Source organism: Paralichthys olivaceus, chromosome 22, assembly GCF_024713975.1.
Source record: "Paralichthys olivaceus isolate ysfri-2021 chromosome 22, ASM2471397v2, whole genome shotgun sequence".
Taxonomy (NCBI): Eukaryota; Metazoa; Chordata; class Actinopteri; order Pleuronectiformes; family Paralichthyidae; genus Paralichthys; species Paralichthys olivaceus.
Genome location: NC_091114.1, coordinates 16,930,001 through 16,946,421, shown reverse-complemented (window position 1 = coordinate 16,946,421; position 16,421 = coordinate 16,930,001). Strand labels below are relative to the sequence as shown.

Below are 16,421 nucleotides of genomic sequence, written 5' to 3'. Positions count from 1 at the left end.
CACAGCCTCATGATGATCGATGGTTGGTGGAAGAACAAAAGGGCAAAAGGACGAACATGTTTCCTGATGAGTCGCAATTTACTGAACATAAAATTCAAGCAGTTTCTAAAACTGAACCACTTTTTACCAGTTTTTTATTTTTAGTCAGATTCTATTATTTTAATCAAATTAAATTTAGAAAAAACCAATAAGGGATGTAGCATTTCTAAATTAGATTTGAATTCCTGGTAATGTCTGACTCTTCACTTTATTATTTCTAAAAATCTGTCACGTCCTGGATTTACTGAAAAACACTAACATCCACCATCCATACAAACTTTCATGAGTGACAGTATCTGAATACGTTTAATTACTGACGCTTCTACGATTGTTGTTTCACACATTTCCATCTACTTTTACTCGTGTCTATATATCTATACATATATATATATATAGTCTGAATACTGAGAAATACTTTGTTTGTGGAAAGTGTTTGACATCTGAATGTGGTAAATCACTTTTGGGAATTTACAGCGAGGAAGCGACAGATGTTTGTTTGAGTCCAGAAGGTTAAGTTTTGAAATCACAGACTTCAGCACACACACACTCATTACACATTTGAACTCACTGTGTATTTATACCATGAACCTCAAACTGTCAGATCAGCTGCAGCAGCAACAGTTAAACCACAAGAGAATAAATCTTTGACCACATTTGTACAATTTAGGTTCACAGTGAAGTTTCCAGAACAAAGTGTCACTTCTCGTTCTCCGATCATTGTGTGTCATTAAAACTGTTGTGGTTTGACTTGTGACACAAATGTTTTCTATCTGTTGACATTTACAAAAATCAATATGTGTAAACACAGTACCCCCCCCCCCCCCTGCATTAAGTTCAGGTCCGAGGAACAACGTTTAATGATTTTAGACTTTTCAAGTAATTTGTCAACTTTGTTTTTCTGCAGCAACGTTAGTGAATTCAGAGTTTCAGGTTTAACAGCCTGTTCTAATATATTCACACATTTAGTTTCACGCACTCGCACGTCGACATTCATCTTTGTCTTTGTGACACAAACTTTCACCATCACACTTCAATGTTGTGCAAATGTTTATTTATATATTGGTGTGATAAGGGAACCAAGGAACCGGATTGGTTCTGATCGTCAGGTGAGTTCAGATCAACTTGGCACAAACAAAAGGGTGAAGCTCAGAACACGAGTCGTACAACCACTTGAAGTCGTCTGCAAAAAAAAACAGTTTGCATTTCAATATAAAGACGATCACTGACTGTATATAAAGATGATCACTGACTGTATATAAAGATGATCACTGACTGTATATAAAGACAATCACTGACTGTATATAAAGAATATTAAATGTATATAAAGAGCGTGTGTGTGTATAATTCATTACATCCATAGTTCATCTTCAGACAGGTCTGGTTGACATTATCGATGTCGTGGTGGTGAAGCCAGTTTTCGTAGTGAAAGTTGGAGCCGTCAGTCCACAACCAATGACCGGGCTGAGGACAGAAACACAAATATACACACGTCAGTAAATTGTACGGCTGTAAAATGATTGGAAATATGAGCTGCAGGGTTTTGATGATGTATAAATCCTCCTTCAGGACGTTTCTTATAACAAAAGTACAATGTTCATGATAAATCTACGTCACATCAGGTGAGTGATCTGTGGAATTAAATCACATTTCCATACAATCACGGGAGCAATGCCACCGATCCAGGTCTGAGGGAAGTGGTGGGTCTCTCCTCTGGTCAGAGACATGATGAAGTGATTCTCCTCGTAACTGTGGATCGACGCCAGGTTGGCTCCTTCGAACTGACAGTAAATCTGGAGGAGACACGAGAGGAGGTCTGAACACTAGGACATGAACAGTGTGACATGCAGGGGGCGCTAGACGTGTCCACTCCTCTTGTCCTCACCTCAGCTTCAGCCCACATCTTCGGGGTGTCGATGAACATTAAACACCTTTCTGCGTAGTTGCTCCAGCCGTTGGGGCAGTAGTGCCCCCTGCCTGCAAAGGTGTGCAGCACATTTGATCAAATGTTAAATATAATCAACACTTTGATGCAGGTTTGTATTTTATAGATTTGTCTCATTATTATTGAAATACATCAAATAACCTATAACCTCAAAGCATCAACATTAACCTCAACTGATGGGAAATGATCAAAACTCTAATGTATCATCGTATTAAGATGGTTTACTTTAGTAAAAGTAGAAATATTAAAGACCCAAACACAAAAGCACCAAAAGTAAAAGGAGACAGAATTGTCCCTGAGTTTAAGTTGGATCTTAGATAAAATGTAAATGTGTCTGTAAACTTTAAACCTCACCACAGTCCACAGGCTCCATCCCCGGCCCGGTCTGCGTGTTCGGTATCTCCACCCCGGTGATGACGTTGACACACCAGCAGTACCCGGTGGAGGGCGAGCACTGCTGCGGGAGGAAGTACCCGCTGGCGTCGCACCGCGGGCAGAAAGACCCGAGGAGGCCGGAGCACCGCTCCCTCTCGTACTGACACAGGCCGACGTACTTGGTCACAGACATGGTGGAGTTGAGCGGGACGGACCGGGCCGGGGTCAGAAGGATGCAGAGTGTGACACACACACCGAGCACCTTCATCCTGCTGGTGATGAAGACGATGGTGATGACGAAGAGGGAGTCTTTAAAAAAAAAACACACAGGAGACAAAGAAGTGAAAACCTCGTTAACGTCATAAACTCAGCGGATGAATCACTGAAGTCACAGATTAACTTTGATTCTTTATTCGAACTGAACGTGCAGAGACTCACACAGTCACAGAGTTTACAGAACGAACGGCAGTGAAAGAGAAGAGTTAGATTAATATTAGATGTAGAACGATTCTGTGTAAAACACTGAGCGGAGTATTCCAGATTAAATGAGTGTGACATCATCTGCACCTTGAAGAGACATTGACAGTTTAACTCGCATGTATTTTAAAGTCGTGGCTGAAACTGACAAAGAACTAAAAACATTTGTTTGTACGATTCTAATAAAATCCTGATTTTAGAAATATAGATATTTGCGTGGAGAGAAGGAAGGATTGAAGGAGACATTTAAACAGACACGGCCGCTCACGAGGTGATATCATCGTTAATGGACTCACCAAGGATCAGCTGTTGTTCTGAGTCAGAGCTGCTCCTGCGTCAGGATCTCCTCTCGTCCTGTATTTATCTGGTGTCAGCAGATAATCACGATGAGTTTTACTTTACACAGTCTGTCTCTTCTTTGTTCCCGGCGGCTCATTGTGTCGTTTCCCAGAACATCGGTTTGTTTCCTGTAACTTTAGCATCAAAAGAAATATAGAAAAGACAGAAACGTGAAAATGACTCTTATTTTCCACAAGTGTTTTGTGCTGATCTGGGTTACAGACGGTTTCAACACCGACACCGTCGGGATCGTGTGTTAATATCCAACAACGCCAGCTGCAAAATGACTTGATGGTTTATAAAACTTCATGAATTCTCTTTCTTCAGCAGAGTCTCACATTTCCATTCAGATTAAATGTGGTGAGAAAACACGTTTCAGGTTCAGTGAGCTCACGTGCACAGCAGTGATGGTTTCAGTGATTTATGGTTCAGGCTTTTATCAGTCAGTTCCTGAGATTAGAGCTTTACTTCTTCCTTTGTCTCTTATCTTTACCTCGGCCCTGTTGTCCTGTTCACGAGACACGTCCAGCACGGACCTGAAGAGACACAACTCAGGTCAATGAGAAATGGTCGTTCAGTCATTTAAATGCAGTTTAACGGGAACTCGCTCATTTTCATTTAGTTTAAATTGCAGGTCGCTGTTACGAAGGTGAAGTGATGGAGGTTCTGTCTCCTCTGGATCACGGTCCAGTTGCTCTCTTTCCAAAAGAGAATCTGAGAAGCTGTTTGTGAGAAGAGTCTTTATGACCAGGACAAAGAGGAAGTGTTGACCTGAGGCAGACAGAGCAGACGTATGTAACACAAACTCCTTACAAGATAACACAACAACGAGCCGTCGAGACAAACAGTGTTTGAAGGATAAGATCATCTGTGGACACACACAATGATTTCAGTCTTTTAAAAGCTGTTGGCACAGGTTCCCTCCTGAGAGTTCATGTCATGCTCACTACCTCTTCTCACTTCCTCTGTGAACCTTCATAAAGAACTATCTTTATCTGTGGTCTTTGTCACTTTGAATCCTTCCACCTCACTGTCGGGAACCTCGGCCAAACAGGAGAGGTAAGAAACGAACTGAAATCCTCCAACAAGACGTGAAACCTATTCAAAGCTTTTTACTGCAGCAGTCAAAGTCTTTTCTCATCCATGTTGTGATTTTGTTGCTCTGTCCTCACCTCCGTCTGTCCTCACCTCCGTCTGTCCTCACCTCTGTCTGTCTCTGAGGCCTCCACAGGTTTATATTTATGTTTCTTCATGAGGACCATTCAAACTAGTCTGAAGAGACTCTACGACAGATGTCGCTCGACTTGTTTCCTTGTGACGCTGACTCACTGACGGGGAAACTGCACATAAACAATTTGTTTCAAAGTCTCAGTAAAAGTTTGAAGACTTCCTCTTTTATCAAATTCCACTTCCTCCATGACGTTGCTCCTCCTCTTTGTATTTCTTCAGTATGGGACAGCAGATGATCCCTCTCTTCACCCTCCTCCCCCTCCTCCTCTCCCTGTGCGGGGGTCAAAGTTCAAACCCCGGGAGACCCTCCTGCCGGAGCTGTGACCTGCACCTCAGCTGTGACTGCTCCCGTGGCCAATTCACCCACGTTCCCATAGTAACCAGCCGCGCACTTACTCTGGATCTGTCCTTCAACAACATCACCATGGTGACCGATGTCGACCTGACGGGCCACGAGCGACTGAGGACTCTGAGTCTCCATGGTAACGCCCCCAGAATCAAACCAGAAGGAACGAGCTGACTGTACAATGACGACTGAAACACCAGTGACAGTCTGTGGGCGTCGCTGCTAATATTAGTGTAACATCACAGATGACGACTCATCAGCTGACGTACATGAGAAACAAACGTCACTGATTTAACACGTTTGTATCAAGACAGAGAAATGAAATCAAGGTTGAATGTTTTACAGTTTAACCATAAACTCAAAATCACAAAGATATGAAGATGGAATGAGAACATCTGGTGTGCATGTTCTGTGAAAGTCTCAGTGGATCTTCATCGACCGACCCTCTGACCCCTCTGCAGGAAACAGAGTAGCTGGGATTCATCCGGCAGCGTTCGACTCCCTCTGGAGTTTGGAGGAGCTCGACCTGTCCCACAATCAGCTGACGTCTCTGAACCCCGACTGGTTCCAGGAGCTGGGGGCGCTGCTGCGTCTCAACCTGCTCCACAACCCGTACAGGTGAGGGGGGGGGGGGGCGAACCCTCACCTTTCTAACCACCTGTCCACGTGATGCAGTTTCCTCTGGTGTCCTCCAGGTGCGTGGGTTCGAGTCCGGTGTTCCACGGGCTGGTGCGGCTGAGGAGGCTGGCGTTCGGAGGTCCGGCTCTGGAGGAGATAAAGATGGCAGCTCTGTCAGGGGTCACCGAGCTGGAGACGCTCACAGTTCACGCCAACAACCTGAGCAGGTGCACGCCACATCTCGATTGGTCTGTTTTACAGGAGTCCAGAAGAACTCACGGTTCAGATCCAGGAATTGATTTTTCTCCTCCTTCAACACTTCCCGTGATTTCTCAGAGAACGATTCATGGATGAATGAATTCATGGATGGATGATGAAAGAATCCGACTCTGATATTTAAGAGTGTGTGTGATTTGAAAAGGAGAATGTTGGTGGAGGTGTGAGCTGAGGCCAAAGTACCAGCGTCAGTTCAGAGTCTGAAATTTCAGATTGAATTTACTTCCATGTTTGACAAAGAACAAAGTCATAAACTCTGAAAAACTCTGATTGGATCTAAAAGATTAAATTACAGATGTTTCACAGTGATAAAAAGCAAACAAAGCGTTTTCTATGGAAGAAGAAAATAATTGTAATTTGTCCTGAAATTAAGTTTTTTAATCGACCGGTAGGAAGAACAGAGGTCATCCACTTTACAATTTTTAATAAGATATTGAATGATGCGATAATATCTTTGTTAAATCTAATTTGAGATGAATCCACACTCGATGTTCTTTATCTGCAGGTACGAGTCCGGGGCTCTCTCGTACGTTTGGCCGTTGGGTTGCGTCACTTTGAGCCTCCATGGACCATTTCTGACAAACATGGCATTGGCCTCGGCCGTGCTCCGTGACGTGTCCTACCCTGAGACGCCCATCGTTCTGGAAGACCTCCATCTGATTGGGAACCGGTCCACTCAGCCTCTCAGAGAGTTGGCCAAGAGGAGGGTCAGGTGTGGCCACAATCTGAAAAGAAGATTCTCAACACAAACAAAGTTAAAAGCCGTAAATCGACTGGTCTCTCTTCTCTGGTCTCTCTTCTCAGGAACATGACCTTCCGTAACCTTTCCGTCTCTGATGAGGCCACCGTCAGCGTCATAGAGATTTTAGACGGAGTGCCGCTCACATACTTTTCCCTCGATGGCGTCACGCTAACGGGTGAAGGCAGGTGAGAAATCAGTGCGTGTGCAGGATAAAGACAAAGTTAATGAATGAAACAGAACAACAGAACATTTCTGTTTCTGTTAACATGAATTATTTTAAGAGCAGCTTATTAAAAAGTTTGCCTGTGACTTCGACCGTACGAGCTGTCGTTGTTTTTTCTGCTGACGTCAGGTGGGAAAAAGCCAGTTGGGCCGATTTTCACAGCATCGACGAGTTCTTCATACAAAACATTGTGGTTCTGGATGTTTTCAAGTTCGTCTCATTACTGCGATTGAAGTTTCTGCTGCAGTACCCCAGGAGGGTGTCCGTCATAAACTCCAGGGTAAAGACGTGGTATTCATATATAAAGACTATCAGTGACTAGATATTGTGATGAACATACTCGTTAATCTGGGCTTCATTTCTGAGGTTTGACCTTTACCTTCAGATGTTTGTGATTCCCTGCGACACGACCTTCCTGATGTCCAGCCTACAGTACCTGGACCTGTCCGACAACCTGCTGACCGACATGACTCTGGTCGAGACGCTGTGCAGCAAGAGAGGGGCGCTGAAGGACCTCCGAGTTTTAAACATCAGCGGAAATGCTCTTAAGGTGCTTTCATTAAACTTGAGAGAAAATCAAAGCATCATGTGGCGTCTTGTTTGAACTTTAATTTAAAAAAAATATATATATACTTTTTCACGCTGACAAATCAGTGAACAGTCCATTTAAGTATTAATTAAAACTACAAGATTCCAGAAACAAATGACCTCTGTTCCACTTCTGCTCAGTCTTTGTCTACATTGAGTCGATTGGTGGAGAGGCTCCACAAACTGACCCACCTGGACATCAGCAGGAACTTCTACAGCTCTATGCCTGGCAGCTGCTCCTGGCCCTCCACTCTGCGATACCTCAACATCTCTGGGGCTAAACTCACCACCATCACTCCTTGTCTGCCCAAAACTCTGGAGGTACTGAGAGGGTGTAACAGACGGGGCAGCATCCGAATGAAAACATGTGTAACTTGTCGTGTATCGTGTCCAGGTGTTGGATCTGAGTAACAACGATCTTCAAGGCGTCACTGTGGCCCTGCCTGCCCTGAGAGAGCTCCGCCTTTCAGGGAACAAGCTTCTGAGGCTCCCCCCTGGAAGCTGGTTCCCCAACCTCCAAAATCTGACTGTACAGGTAGAAAACTATCACATCTCAGATTTCTGCTTCCAAGCGTCTCTGTCATCTGCAGCTTGACCTTTGCTCTCCCACAGTCAAACACCTTGAACATGTTCGATCGCTCGGACCTCCGGTCATTTCCACGACTCCAGAACCTCCAGGCAGGTCAGAACAAGTTCGTCTGCACCTGTGACTTCATGGCCTTCCTCCAGTCGAGCATTAGAGGGGATGAAGATGTGCGTTTAACAGACGGAGAGGAGAGCTACATCTGCGACTCTCCTTTCCACCTGCAGGGGGAACCAGTGGGTCAAATTTATCTCTCATTTGTCCTTTGCCATCGGGATTTGTTCGTGTCCCTGTGCTGCGGTGTAGCGTTAGTGGTTGGGATTCTGGTCTGTGTGCTGCTGTGGCGCCTACACGCCCTCTGGTACCTCAGGATGATGTGGGCGTGGCTGAGGGCCAAGCACAGCTCTCGGCGCCGGCGGCGCCTCAGAAATCGATTGGAATCAGAGGCGCTGCTTTCCTATGATGCCTTCGTTTCCTACAGTGAAAAAGACGCCGGGTGGGTGGAAACCTTCCTGGTGCCTGAGCTGGAGGAGCCGAGGTGAGTAAGTTCTTCACCGGTTCATCGCGCCGTCAAATGTGGAACACATCACTTCACCTGCCTGCTCGTTTATTCTCCTGCAGGGAGACCGATGAAGATTCTGTGAATCACACAGACCCTCGGCCGCTGACTCTCTGCCTCCACAAGCGGGACTTCCTTCCTGGACACTGGATAATGGACAACATCATGAGCGCCATGGAGCGCAGCCGGCGGACTGTCTTCGTTCTTTCCCAGAACTTCGTCCAATCTGATTGGTGCCGCTACGAGCTGGACTTCTCCCATTTCTGGCTTTTCGATGGGGACACCAGGGGAGAGCCGGCCATCTTGATCCTGCTGGAGCCGCTGTCCAAGGACGATGTCCCCAAACGCTTCTGCAAACTGCGCAAACTCATGAGCTCCACCACGTACCTGGAGTGGCCTCAGGAGGAGGAGAGGAGGGGGGAGTTCTGGAGGAGTCTTCGAAGCGCTTTGAGAGGAGACGGAGAGGAGGACGAGTGAGAAAGACAAAGTGATGAAGACAAGTTTCAAATCAGTCACAGAAAAATGTAAATGCGAGATTTTTAATAAATTTAATACATTTGCAAACATTTAAAAAAAATATGTTTTCAGTTGTCATTAAGAATTATTAAGAGTCAACTGATGGAGAAAAACTTCAACTTTATCCATTTAAGATGAAGAACTGGAACAAAGTGGATTTGAACACGTGAAGCCAGAAAACTCTGTTCAGTCCCAAATATTTCAATAAAACTGAGAATAAATTCAAAATGAAACGTTTCTATTGTTTGACTAAGCTGCAGAATTTCAACATCTCTGAACAACTTAAAACACTTTGTCGTGGTTCTCTTAAAATATTGAATAAATACAAATGACCAGCAGCAACATGAGTTAGTGCAGAAAGACGAAAATAAAACCTTTCCAGGATCAATAGTTATTCAAAGTGTGACTCCATGATTGATCTTCGACAGCATGTTTTACTTTCTTCTTCACGCGATGTCGGCTCCGCAGCAGCGATTACAAATCTACAAAAACGTGTTCCGAGAAATATTTACCCCGACTGCTACAATAAGTTTAACACATCAGCTTCGGCACATTAACATATAATGAAACAGAAACGTTTCAAATGAAAGTTCACTTACAAGTAAAACATACATGAAATGTAAACAGGTTTTATGTGAACCACAACTGTTTGTAATCAAAGTGCAAAGAGCTGAGCAGGAGCTTGTTATGTCGAAGGAACCAGGCGGAGTGCAAATAAAACTTTCAAAAGCGTTTTCATGGCACAAAACAAAGGTTAAACTGAAGCAACTGAAGCAACGTAGTCCAGAAAATATGGGAAACTGCTTAAATGAATGATCAGGTCGACAGCAGCTTTGGGATCATATGCTCCTCTCCTCCGGACCCCGGCCACAAGGGGTCCCTCTACAGGGACCTTCACAAGAGTTCAGTCAAAGAACACGTTGCAGAAAAAAGAAAAGGCCAAGTCAGGTCCTTGTCCCGCCGACTTTGAAAGTTTGATGCCAAATGTTTGCGACGCTTAAATCCAGACGTACCACGGGTGTTCCTCAGGGCTCTATTCAAGGCCTAGTGTGAAGTTAATCCCATGAACGATACCGATGATGATAGGTTGCCAGGCAACCAAGTATCTGAGCCAGTCAAGCAGCTGCCCGTAGAGGACATGTGTCTTGTCCCAGCTGGAAGGAGGCGAAGGAATTAAGGAAAGAGCTCAGAGACGAGAGGAGATCTACGAACGAGAGCTGCTCAGTGTTTCTACGGTTCATAATAATCATACATCATATATATATATATATATATATATGTGTATATAATATATAATATATATATAGAGAGAGAGGGAGAGGTCGTAAATAAAGACCGATGACACGTCTCCACTTTCTCCTGTAGCGCAAAAATGAAGCCAAAATATACATTTATATAAAATACAAATATACATATATATATAAAATACCAATATACTATATATATGTATACAGTTGTATGTAAAACATCTGTGGTTGACCATTTTAGTTTTAAATAATTCACATCAGTTCCCCATCACTCAGCCACCGGGACAGTAATAAAAAGGATACGGATTGTTCATCATCCTCTTCAGGTCGACCTTCTCGTTGCAGTACGGACACGTCTGCTTCTTACCCACGATGCACCAGCCGCGGATGCAGAATTCGTGGAATCTGGAGGAGCACGTTAAGGCAGAAAATCTGACATGTGTCTGGTGCTACGACAACTGTTGTTCACACTGACAAAATGCTGAGCTTCAGGATACATGTGTCCGCAGGAGAGCTGGTAGGTGTCTTCAATAAACCCCTCCTCCTCCACATCCACCAGGATCCGCTGACCGCACACCGCACAGATGTCATTGGTCAGGCTCCTGCTGGGCATGCCTCCCTTGTTGTAGTACTGGACACACACACACAGTCGTGATTAGCTAAATGCTGCTGCTCAGCTCTGAAACTTTGGTCAATTTGAAGTAGAATCTTGTTTTTGTTTTACCCCGATTGTAGAAGCCATGTAGTCAGAACAGATTTCAGCAAAGTCTCTGCCCATGACGCCGTAGTAGAGACCATAAAACAGCATGATGACACCGACATCCATGGAGTCCTCGGCCTTGATCCTACAGACGGACAGAAAAGAAGGTTCCCCTCTTAGAGAGCAGAAATAATCAAAGCCCATTTCATTTGTGTTGATCTGAAGTGAGAAACCTTTGAGGCTCTTTACAAATCCTGTAAACGAAGCAACAGAACTACAAGAAAGTTCTTTGGTTGATTAAAAACATTAAAAAGTTTAAACTGTGTACCGTTGTACCTGCTTACATTTAAAAATAACTTCTTCTGATGTTTCGCCTCCTTAAAAAACAGTTTGTCACATAAGCACAATGAATCATGGGATATGTTGGGTCTGCACCAGAACTGACGGCTGGTCGGAGTCGACCCTGAGCAGAAAACAGAAACCACGCCCAGAAACAACACTGCCCTCCTGTGGTCAATGTTTTATGTCGTTTGTGACCACGGACTGACCTGAAGAAGACGTTGAAGCCGAACATGGTGAACATGATGGCCAGGTATCCCAGGATGCCCACCGCGTAGCTCAGCTTGTAGATCAACAGGAACCACTTGTACACCATCCTAACAAACAGGTTTCACTTCTTCATGTCTGTTCAAATCTCAGCAGCATCAAATTCAATTCTGAAAACTCGACTTGAATTAGAGTGACAGCCTGGAGCACTGCTCTCACTCACCTCGGCGTCCTGCAGGACAGCGGCTTGCGAGTGGCTCGAAAGATGACGAAGCTGGTGATGACGGAGAACATGCCCCACATGGACAGGAACCTCCACCAGTACAGCTTGATGGTGAAGTACAGAGGCACCACCCACATCTGCACCAGAGTCACCAGCTGAGGAGGACACATACATGTAACACGTTATTTAATTATTAGTACTAATTTCACTCATGATCATTAGTTAATGTGAAAGAACATTTTTTAACATTCGTGGATCTTGATGAACACGTCCAGAGGACTGAGCTCTACGAGTGTCATGTGGTGCAGTGTGATTGTTTTGAACACAACCAGACTAACAGATGAACTCTCCTGACTCAGTGAGGTCCCATAGTGACGCAGCTAATTGTGGTTAATGTAGAGAAATAGAAGACGAGTTAAAGAACCGGTTCCACAAAAGATGTCTGTAAACAAGCATGAGCCCCCCCCCAGCCTCCTCTCACATTGTATGAGCGGTGGTGCCGCTGCTTCCACTGCACCAGGACGATCTGAGCCACCACCAGCGTGGCCACGAGGATCAGCACCATCTCGGCATGCATGGCCTCATGGCCCCGGTGCTTCACATGCAGGCGCTCGTGCTGGACCCTGGCACGAACACGGGGGGGGGGGGGTGGGGTCAGGGTCAAAGGTCAATGGAGATGTAAATGGTATTATTATTATTAGGCCCAGATAAATATTGCATTTAGAGAATAAAGCTTTAATATCGAGAAGTCAATAATAAAGTCAAACTATCCAGACCTGGAAACGTCGACAGTAAAATCTTTTAAATATCATGAACTGGAAACGATGAGAGTAAAATTACAATATCAACAATAAGCTCAAGAAAAAGAGTGATTGATATATATACATAAATATATATAAATATTAAAATTCTAACAGATACAAACATTAGACTTCATCAAATCTCAGGTTTGTTTTCTGTATTTTCATTTTAACTGAATAATATGTATAAATACACACACACAGATACATACACACACAACTATATATATATACATGTATATACACACACATATAGATACACACACACAAACATCTATACATATATCTGTACTTACACACATATAGATACACACACACAAACATCTATACATATACCTGTACTAACACACATATAGATACACACACACACATCTATATATATATATACACACCTGTACATACACACATCTATTTATACACACCTGTACATAAAAACATCTATATATATATATATATATACACACCTGTACACACACACATTGATTTATACAAACCTGTACATACACACATCTATTTATACACACCTGTACACACACACATTGATTTATACAAACCTGTACATACACACATCTATATATATATATATATATACACACCTGTACACACACACATCTATTTATACAAACCTGTACATACACACATCTATTTATATACACCTGTACATACACAGCTCTCTCTATACACACACCTGTACACACACACACCTCTCTCTATATACACACCTGTACATACACACATCTATATATATATCTATATATATATATATATATATATATATATATATATATATATATACACCTGTACATACACACACACCTCTCTCTCTATACACACACCTGTACACACACACCTCTCTCTATACACACCTCTCTCTATATACACACACCTGTACACACACACATCTATTTATACAAACCTGTACATACACACATCTATTTATATACACTTGTACATACACAGCTCTCTCTATACACACACCTGTACACACACACACCTCTCTCTACACACACAGTGCTCACCTCCAGCTCTCTCTGTGGCTCATCTTCAGCAGCTCGTCCTGGAACCACACACACACACAGCAGCTCTAGGTTAGCATCGTGTGCTAACAGCTAAAGTCAATAAACCTCAGAGGCGAGCAGATGACTTCACGTCTTTTATGACGTCACTGGAGCAGCCAGTTAGCATGCTAGCTAGGAACGCCAGCGTTAGCTCGTGTTAACGCCTGTGTTCGCTCGTTTAACGCGAACAGTGGAAACAGCGTGTTTGTTAACGCAGGGGCTCTTACCTGGGGGAGCACAGCCGCCATTGTTAGCTTCTCGCCCTCTCCTGCTGCTAGCTACACGGCAGCTAACAGCTAGCACAACTGTGACAGCGGCTACGGAGGCCCGGGAGGGTCAGGACATGTGCTCCGTAAAAACGCGTAGTGAGAGAAATGCCCGGCATCATTGTGTGAAAGTATCATCGTGACAGAATCATACGTTAATTTATTAGATCAAACCTCAAATGAAAGTTTAAAGAAGGTTCTGACATTTTGAATCAAGTCTTTAACCAACTTCACAGGAATGATTGAGACTGACTCCTGATTGGTCGAGCACGACACTGAACAGGACTTCAAGATGGCGGCAGCAGGAAGTGGAGATTAGTCGACCATCTTCATTTACAATCCGATTCCTTCAGATTATTAATAATTCCCTACTGCAGTATTAGAACTAGTTCACATATATTTTCATGATTTAACAGTTGATTCTTATCTGGTTACATCTGGAAGATACTGGACACATTCACGTTACTTTTCATCATCAACTATGAGCGTTAAAGACCAAAGACACCAGATAATTCAACCTCAGGAGAGTTCAATCTTTATTTTTTTGATGAAGCAACAAAAAAAGTGTTCATGCTTGGACGAGATGGAGAAATCCTCATCGACAGCCGAGAGACCATCTCGTGGACCTGTTGGGAAAAAGAAACGTAAGAAAACCAACAAACGTGTCTTGAGCAAATGAACATTACTGGATCTGAGTTCGCTCAGACATCCAAGGAAGGTTTGGACCGTCTTCGGTCTGCTGACCTCTGGTGGAAACTACGAATGGCAGGAAATGATGTCATCACAGCGAACTGAAGCTTGTCCATTCGTATATATTACAGCTGAACATATAATCTCAAATAATCTGTTTCCACACGTACCAGCAACATCTCAGGGTTTCCTCAACTGGGCAGAAATCACGAGAGGAGTTACCCTGAAATCACAAAAATAAAACGTTAGTTTGAAAGTCTAAAAAACAAAGATCATATTCTTCTTTTGAGAGCTCGCTCAGACATCCAAGGAAGGTTTGGACCGTCTTCGGTCTGCTGACCTCTGGTGGAAACTACGAATGGCAGGAAATGATGTCATCACAGCGAACTGAACATTACAGCTGAACGTATAATCTCAAACAATCTGTTCCAACACGTTCAATTCAATTTTATTTGTTCAGTGCCAAATCATAATATACATTATCTCAAGGCACTTTAAATAGAAGGCCAAGACCTTCAAAATAAGTAGACACCCAACAGTTCCCACATACCTATCAACTTCCCGAGGTTTCCTCCACTGGGCAGAAATCACCAGAGGACTCCATCAGACTTCACCCTGAAATCACAAGAACAGAAAACATGTTTGTTCTGAAGCCTAAAATAAAATTAAAAATATTGTATTCTTCTTTTAAGAGTTCGCTCAGACATCCAAGGAAGGTTTGGACCGTCTTCGGTCTGCTGACCTCTGGTGGAAACTACGAATGGCAGGAAATGATGTCATCACAGCGAACAGGACTTCAAACATCTTTACTATAACAAAGCTTCACATGCCAGAGTTACAAGCTCCGAGCGTCACCGCTGTGGATAAATCTGTGGATTTCTCTGTGACTGACCCGACATCCTCCTGAAAGTGAGACAGAGATTCAGTTTAGCTCTGACAGCAGAGAAGTTACAGCACAAGTTACATCTTCAGAGTTCGCTCAGACATCCAAGGAAGGTTTGGACCGTCTTCGGTCTGCTGACCTCTGGTGGAAACTACGAATGGCAGGAAATGATGTCATCACTGCGAACTGAACATTACAGCTGAACGTATAATCTCAAACAATCTGTTCCAACACGTTCAATTCAATTTTATTTGTTCAGTGCCAAATCATAATATACATTATCTCAAGGCACTTTAAATAGAAGGCCAAGACCTTCAAAATAAGTAGACACCCAACAGTTCCCACATACCTATCAACATCCCGAGGTTTCCTCCACTGGGCAGAAATCACCAGAGGACTCCATCAGACTTCACCCTGAAATCACAAGAACAGAAAACATGTTTGTTCTGAAGCCTAAAATAAAAATTTTGTATTCTTCTTTTAAGAGCTCGCTCAGACATCCAAGGAAGGTTTGGACCGTCTTCGGTCTGCTGACCTCTGGTGGAAACTACGAATGGCAGGAAATGATGTCATCACAGCGAACTGAAGGTTGTCCATTCGTATATATTACAGCTGAACACATAATCTCAAATAATCTGTTTGTACACGTACCAGCAACATCTCAGGGTTTCCTCCACTGGGCAGAAATCACCAGAGGACTCCATCAGACTTCACCCTGAAATCACAAGAACGTAAAACATGTTTGTTCTGAAGCCTAAAATAAAAATATATTATTCTTCTTTTAAGAGCTCGCTCAGACATCCAAGGAAGGTTTGGACCGTCTTTGGTCTGCTGACCTCTGGTGGAAACTACGAATGGCAGGAAATGATGTCATCACAGCGAGAGTGGCGAGCCAGGTAAACAGACATAAGTTTAAATACTTCTGGTTACAAGATAACTTACACTCATGAACTTGCTGAATTAGCACAGATACTTCATTATGTTTTATAACAGGCAAATTAAATGACATCATATCATCTTGAGCACTGGCGTTGTGAGCGTTGTCGTACAGAAGCAGACCTGCTCACCTGTTCTCAGGTTCAGTGGAACTCCTCGTATTCCTACTTCTTGACGGCGGCGGCCATCTTGACACAACATTGTTGCTGTAAACCTGTT

At 43.5% G+C, this 16,421-nt stretch overlaps 3 protein-coding genes, 1 long non-coding RNA gene and 6 other non-coding genes across 18 annotated transcripts in view; 1 reads left to right on the top strand and 9 right to left on the bottom strand.

The window, feature by feature from the left end:
* Positions 1–1,073: 1,073 nt before the first annotated feature.
* On the bottom strand, positions 1,074–4,624 carry LOC109647159 (galactose-specific lectin nattectin-like). Of its 5 annotated transcripts, XM_069518548.1 has the most exons (9): positions 4,345–4,542; positions 3,818–3,943; positions 3,666–3,708; positions 3,130–3,306; positions 2,336–2,665; positions 1,922–2,013; positions 1,695–1,829; positions 1,392–1,500; positions 1,074–1,219 (listed from the first exon to the last, which is right to left on the bottom strand). In XM_069518548.1, exons 5-9 carry the CDS (start codon positions 2,622–2,624, stop codon positions 1,152–1,154), a joined length of 693 nt encoding a protein of 230 aa, XP_069374649.1. In that variant the 5' UTR covers positions 2,625–2,665; positions 3,130–3,306; positions 3,666–3,708; positions 3,818–3,943; positions 4,345–4,542; the 3' UTR covers positions 1,074–1,151. The 5 variants fall into 5 exon arrangements, with proteins under 5 accessions (XP_069374649.1, XP_069374648.1, XP_069374651.1 ...); XM_069518547.1 differs by having other exon boundaries at positions 3,666–3,943; positions 4,345–4,624; XM_069518550.1 differs by lacking the exon at positions 3,818–3,943.
* Positions 4,101–9,081, top strand: tlr2 (toll-like receptor 2). The gene is made up of 12 exons (XM_069518544.1): positions 4,101–4,231; positions 4,622–4,884; positions 5,210–5,366; positions 5,444–5,593; positions 6,148–6,354; positions 6,447–6,569; positions 6,737–6,887; positions 6,993–7,157; positions 7,337–7,516; positions 7,590–7,730; positions 7,808–8,316; positions 8,400–9,081. The coding sequence occupies exons 1-12, from the start codon at positions 4,107–4,109 to the stop codon at positions 8,812–8,814; spliced, it is 2,586 nt and encodes an 861-aa protein (XP_069374645.1). The 5' UTR covers positions 4,101–4,106; the 3' UTR covers positions 8,815–9,081.
* rnf175 (ring finger protein 175) lies at positions 8,863–13,787 on the bottom strand. The gene is made up of 9 exons (XM_069518545.1): positions 13,655–13,787; positions 13,389–13,426; positions 12,051–12,192; positions 11,570–11,724; positions 11,349–11,456; positions 10,825–10,945; positions 10,598–10,731; positions 10,404–10,505; positions 8,863–10,007 (listed from the first exon to the last, which is right to left on the bottom strand). The coding sequence occupies exons 1-9, from the start codon at positions 13,673–13,675 to the stop codon at positions 9,887–9,889; spliced, it is 942 nt and encodes a 313-aa protein (XP_069374646.1). The 5' UTR covers positions 13,676–13,787; the 3' UTR covers positions 8,863–9,886.
* Positions 13,788–14,205: 418 nt separating this feature from the next.
* The window catches only part of LOC109646873 (uncharacterized), a 3,284-nt gene continuing 1,068 nt past the window's right edge, over positions 14,206–16,421 (bottom strand). The window contains exons 3-9 of one of the 5 annotated variants that reach the window (XR_011239846.1): positions 16,334–16,416; positions 15,918–15,981; positions 15,616–15,680; positions 15,210–15,286; positions 14,934–15,030; positions 14,554–14,606; positions 14,206–14,319 (exon numbers count right to left, since the gene is read on the bottom strand). This is a non-coding gene — a long non-coding RNA (uncharacterized lncRNA). Of the gene's footprint in view, positions 14,320–14,467; positions 14,607–14,933; positions 15,031–15,073; positions 15,287–15,615; positions 15,681–15,917; positions 15,982–16,333; positions 16,417–16,421 lie in introns of those variants that run through there. The other 4 variants (XR_011239847.1, XR_011239848.1, XR_011239844.1 and 1 more) reach the window with 4 other exon arrangements.
* Positions 14,391–14,483, bottom strand: LOC138406702 (small nucleolar RNA SNORD14). The gene has a single exon (XR_011240036.1). It is a non-coding gene; the product is annotated as a small nucleolar RNA SNORD14 (small nucleolar RNA).
* LOC138406701 (small nucleolar RNA SNORD14) lies at positions 14,677–14,769 on the bottom strand. The gene has a single exon (XR_011240035.1). It is a non-coding gene; the product is annotated as a small nucleolar RNA SNORD14 (small nucleolar RNA).
* LOC138406700 (small nucleolar RNA SNORD14) lies at positions 15,079–15,171 on the bottom strand. The gene has a single exon (XR_011240034.1). It is a non-coding gene; the product is annotated as a small nucleolar RNA SNORD14 (small nucleolar RNA).
* LOC138406717 (small nucleolar RNA SNORD14) lies at positions 15,359–15,451 on the bottom strand. Its single transcript, XR_011240051.1, has one exon. It is a non-coding gene; the product is annotated as a small nucleolar RNA SNORD14 (small nucleolar RNA).
* On the bottom strand, positions 15,755–15,847 carry LOC138406699 (small nucleolar RNA SNORD14). Its single transcript, XR_011240033.1, has one exon. It is a non-coding gene; the product is annotated as a small nucleolar RNA SNORD14 (small nucleolar RNA).
* Positions 16,056–16,148, bottom strand: LOC138406716 (small nucleolar RNA SNORD14). Its single transcript, XR_011240050.1, has one exon. It is a non-coding gene; the product is annotated as a small nucleolar RNA SNORD14 (small nucleolar RNA).

What these genes read in the sequence shown, in the direction of transcription:
- LOC109647159 (XM_069518547.1), bottom strand. Translation starts at nt 2,624, where the DNA reads ATGAAGGTGCTCGGTGTGTGTGTCACACTCTGCATCCTTCTGACCCCG. An exon ending in AGATGTGGGCTGAAGCTGAG is followed by an intron (nt 1,830 to 1,921) that starts GTGAGGACAAGA and finishes TGTCTCCTCCAG; the next exon opens with ATTTACTGTCAGTTCGAAGG. An exon ending in GTGGCATTGCTCCCGTGATT is followed by an intron (nt 1,501 to 1,694) that starts GTATGGAAATGT and finishes TTCTGTCCTCAG; the next exon opens with CCCGGTCATTGGTTGTGGAC.
- tlr2 (XM_069518544.1), top strand. Translation starts at nt 4,107, where the DNA reads ATGTCATGCTCACTACCTCTTCTCACTTCCTCTGTGAACCTTCATAAA. An exon ending in TTGGCCAAGAGGAGGGTCAG is followed by an intron (nt 6,355 to 6,446) that starts GTGTGGCCACAA and finishes CTCTCTTCTCAG; the next exon opens with GAACATGACCTTCCGTAACC. An exon ending in TCCAAAATCTGACTGTACAG is followed by an intron (nt 7,731 to 7,807) that starts GTAGAAAACTAT and finishes GCTCTCCCACAG; the next exon opens with TCAAACACCTTGAACATGTT.
- rnf175 (XM_069518545.1), bottom strand. Translation starts at nt 13,675, where the DNA reads ATGGCGGCTGTGCTCCCCCAG. An exon ending in AGCCACAGAGAGAGCTGGAG is followed by an intron (nt 12,193 to 13,388) that starts GTGAGCACTGTG and finishes TGTTCGTGCCAG; the next exon opens with GGTCCAGCACGAGCGCCTGC. An exon ending in CAGCTCTCCTGCGGACACAT is followed by an intron (nt 10,506 to 10,597) that starts GTATCCTGAAGC and finishes GTGCTCCTCCAG; the next exon opens with ATTCCACGAATTCTGCATCC.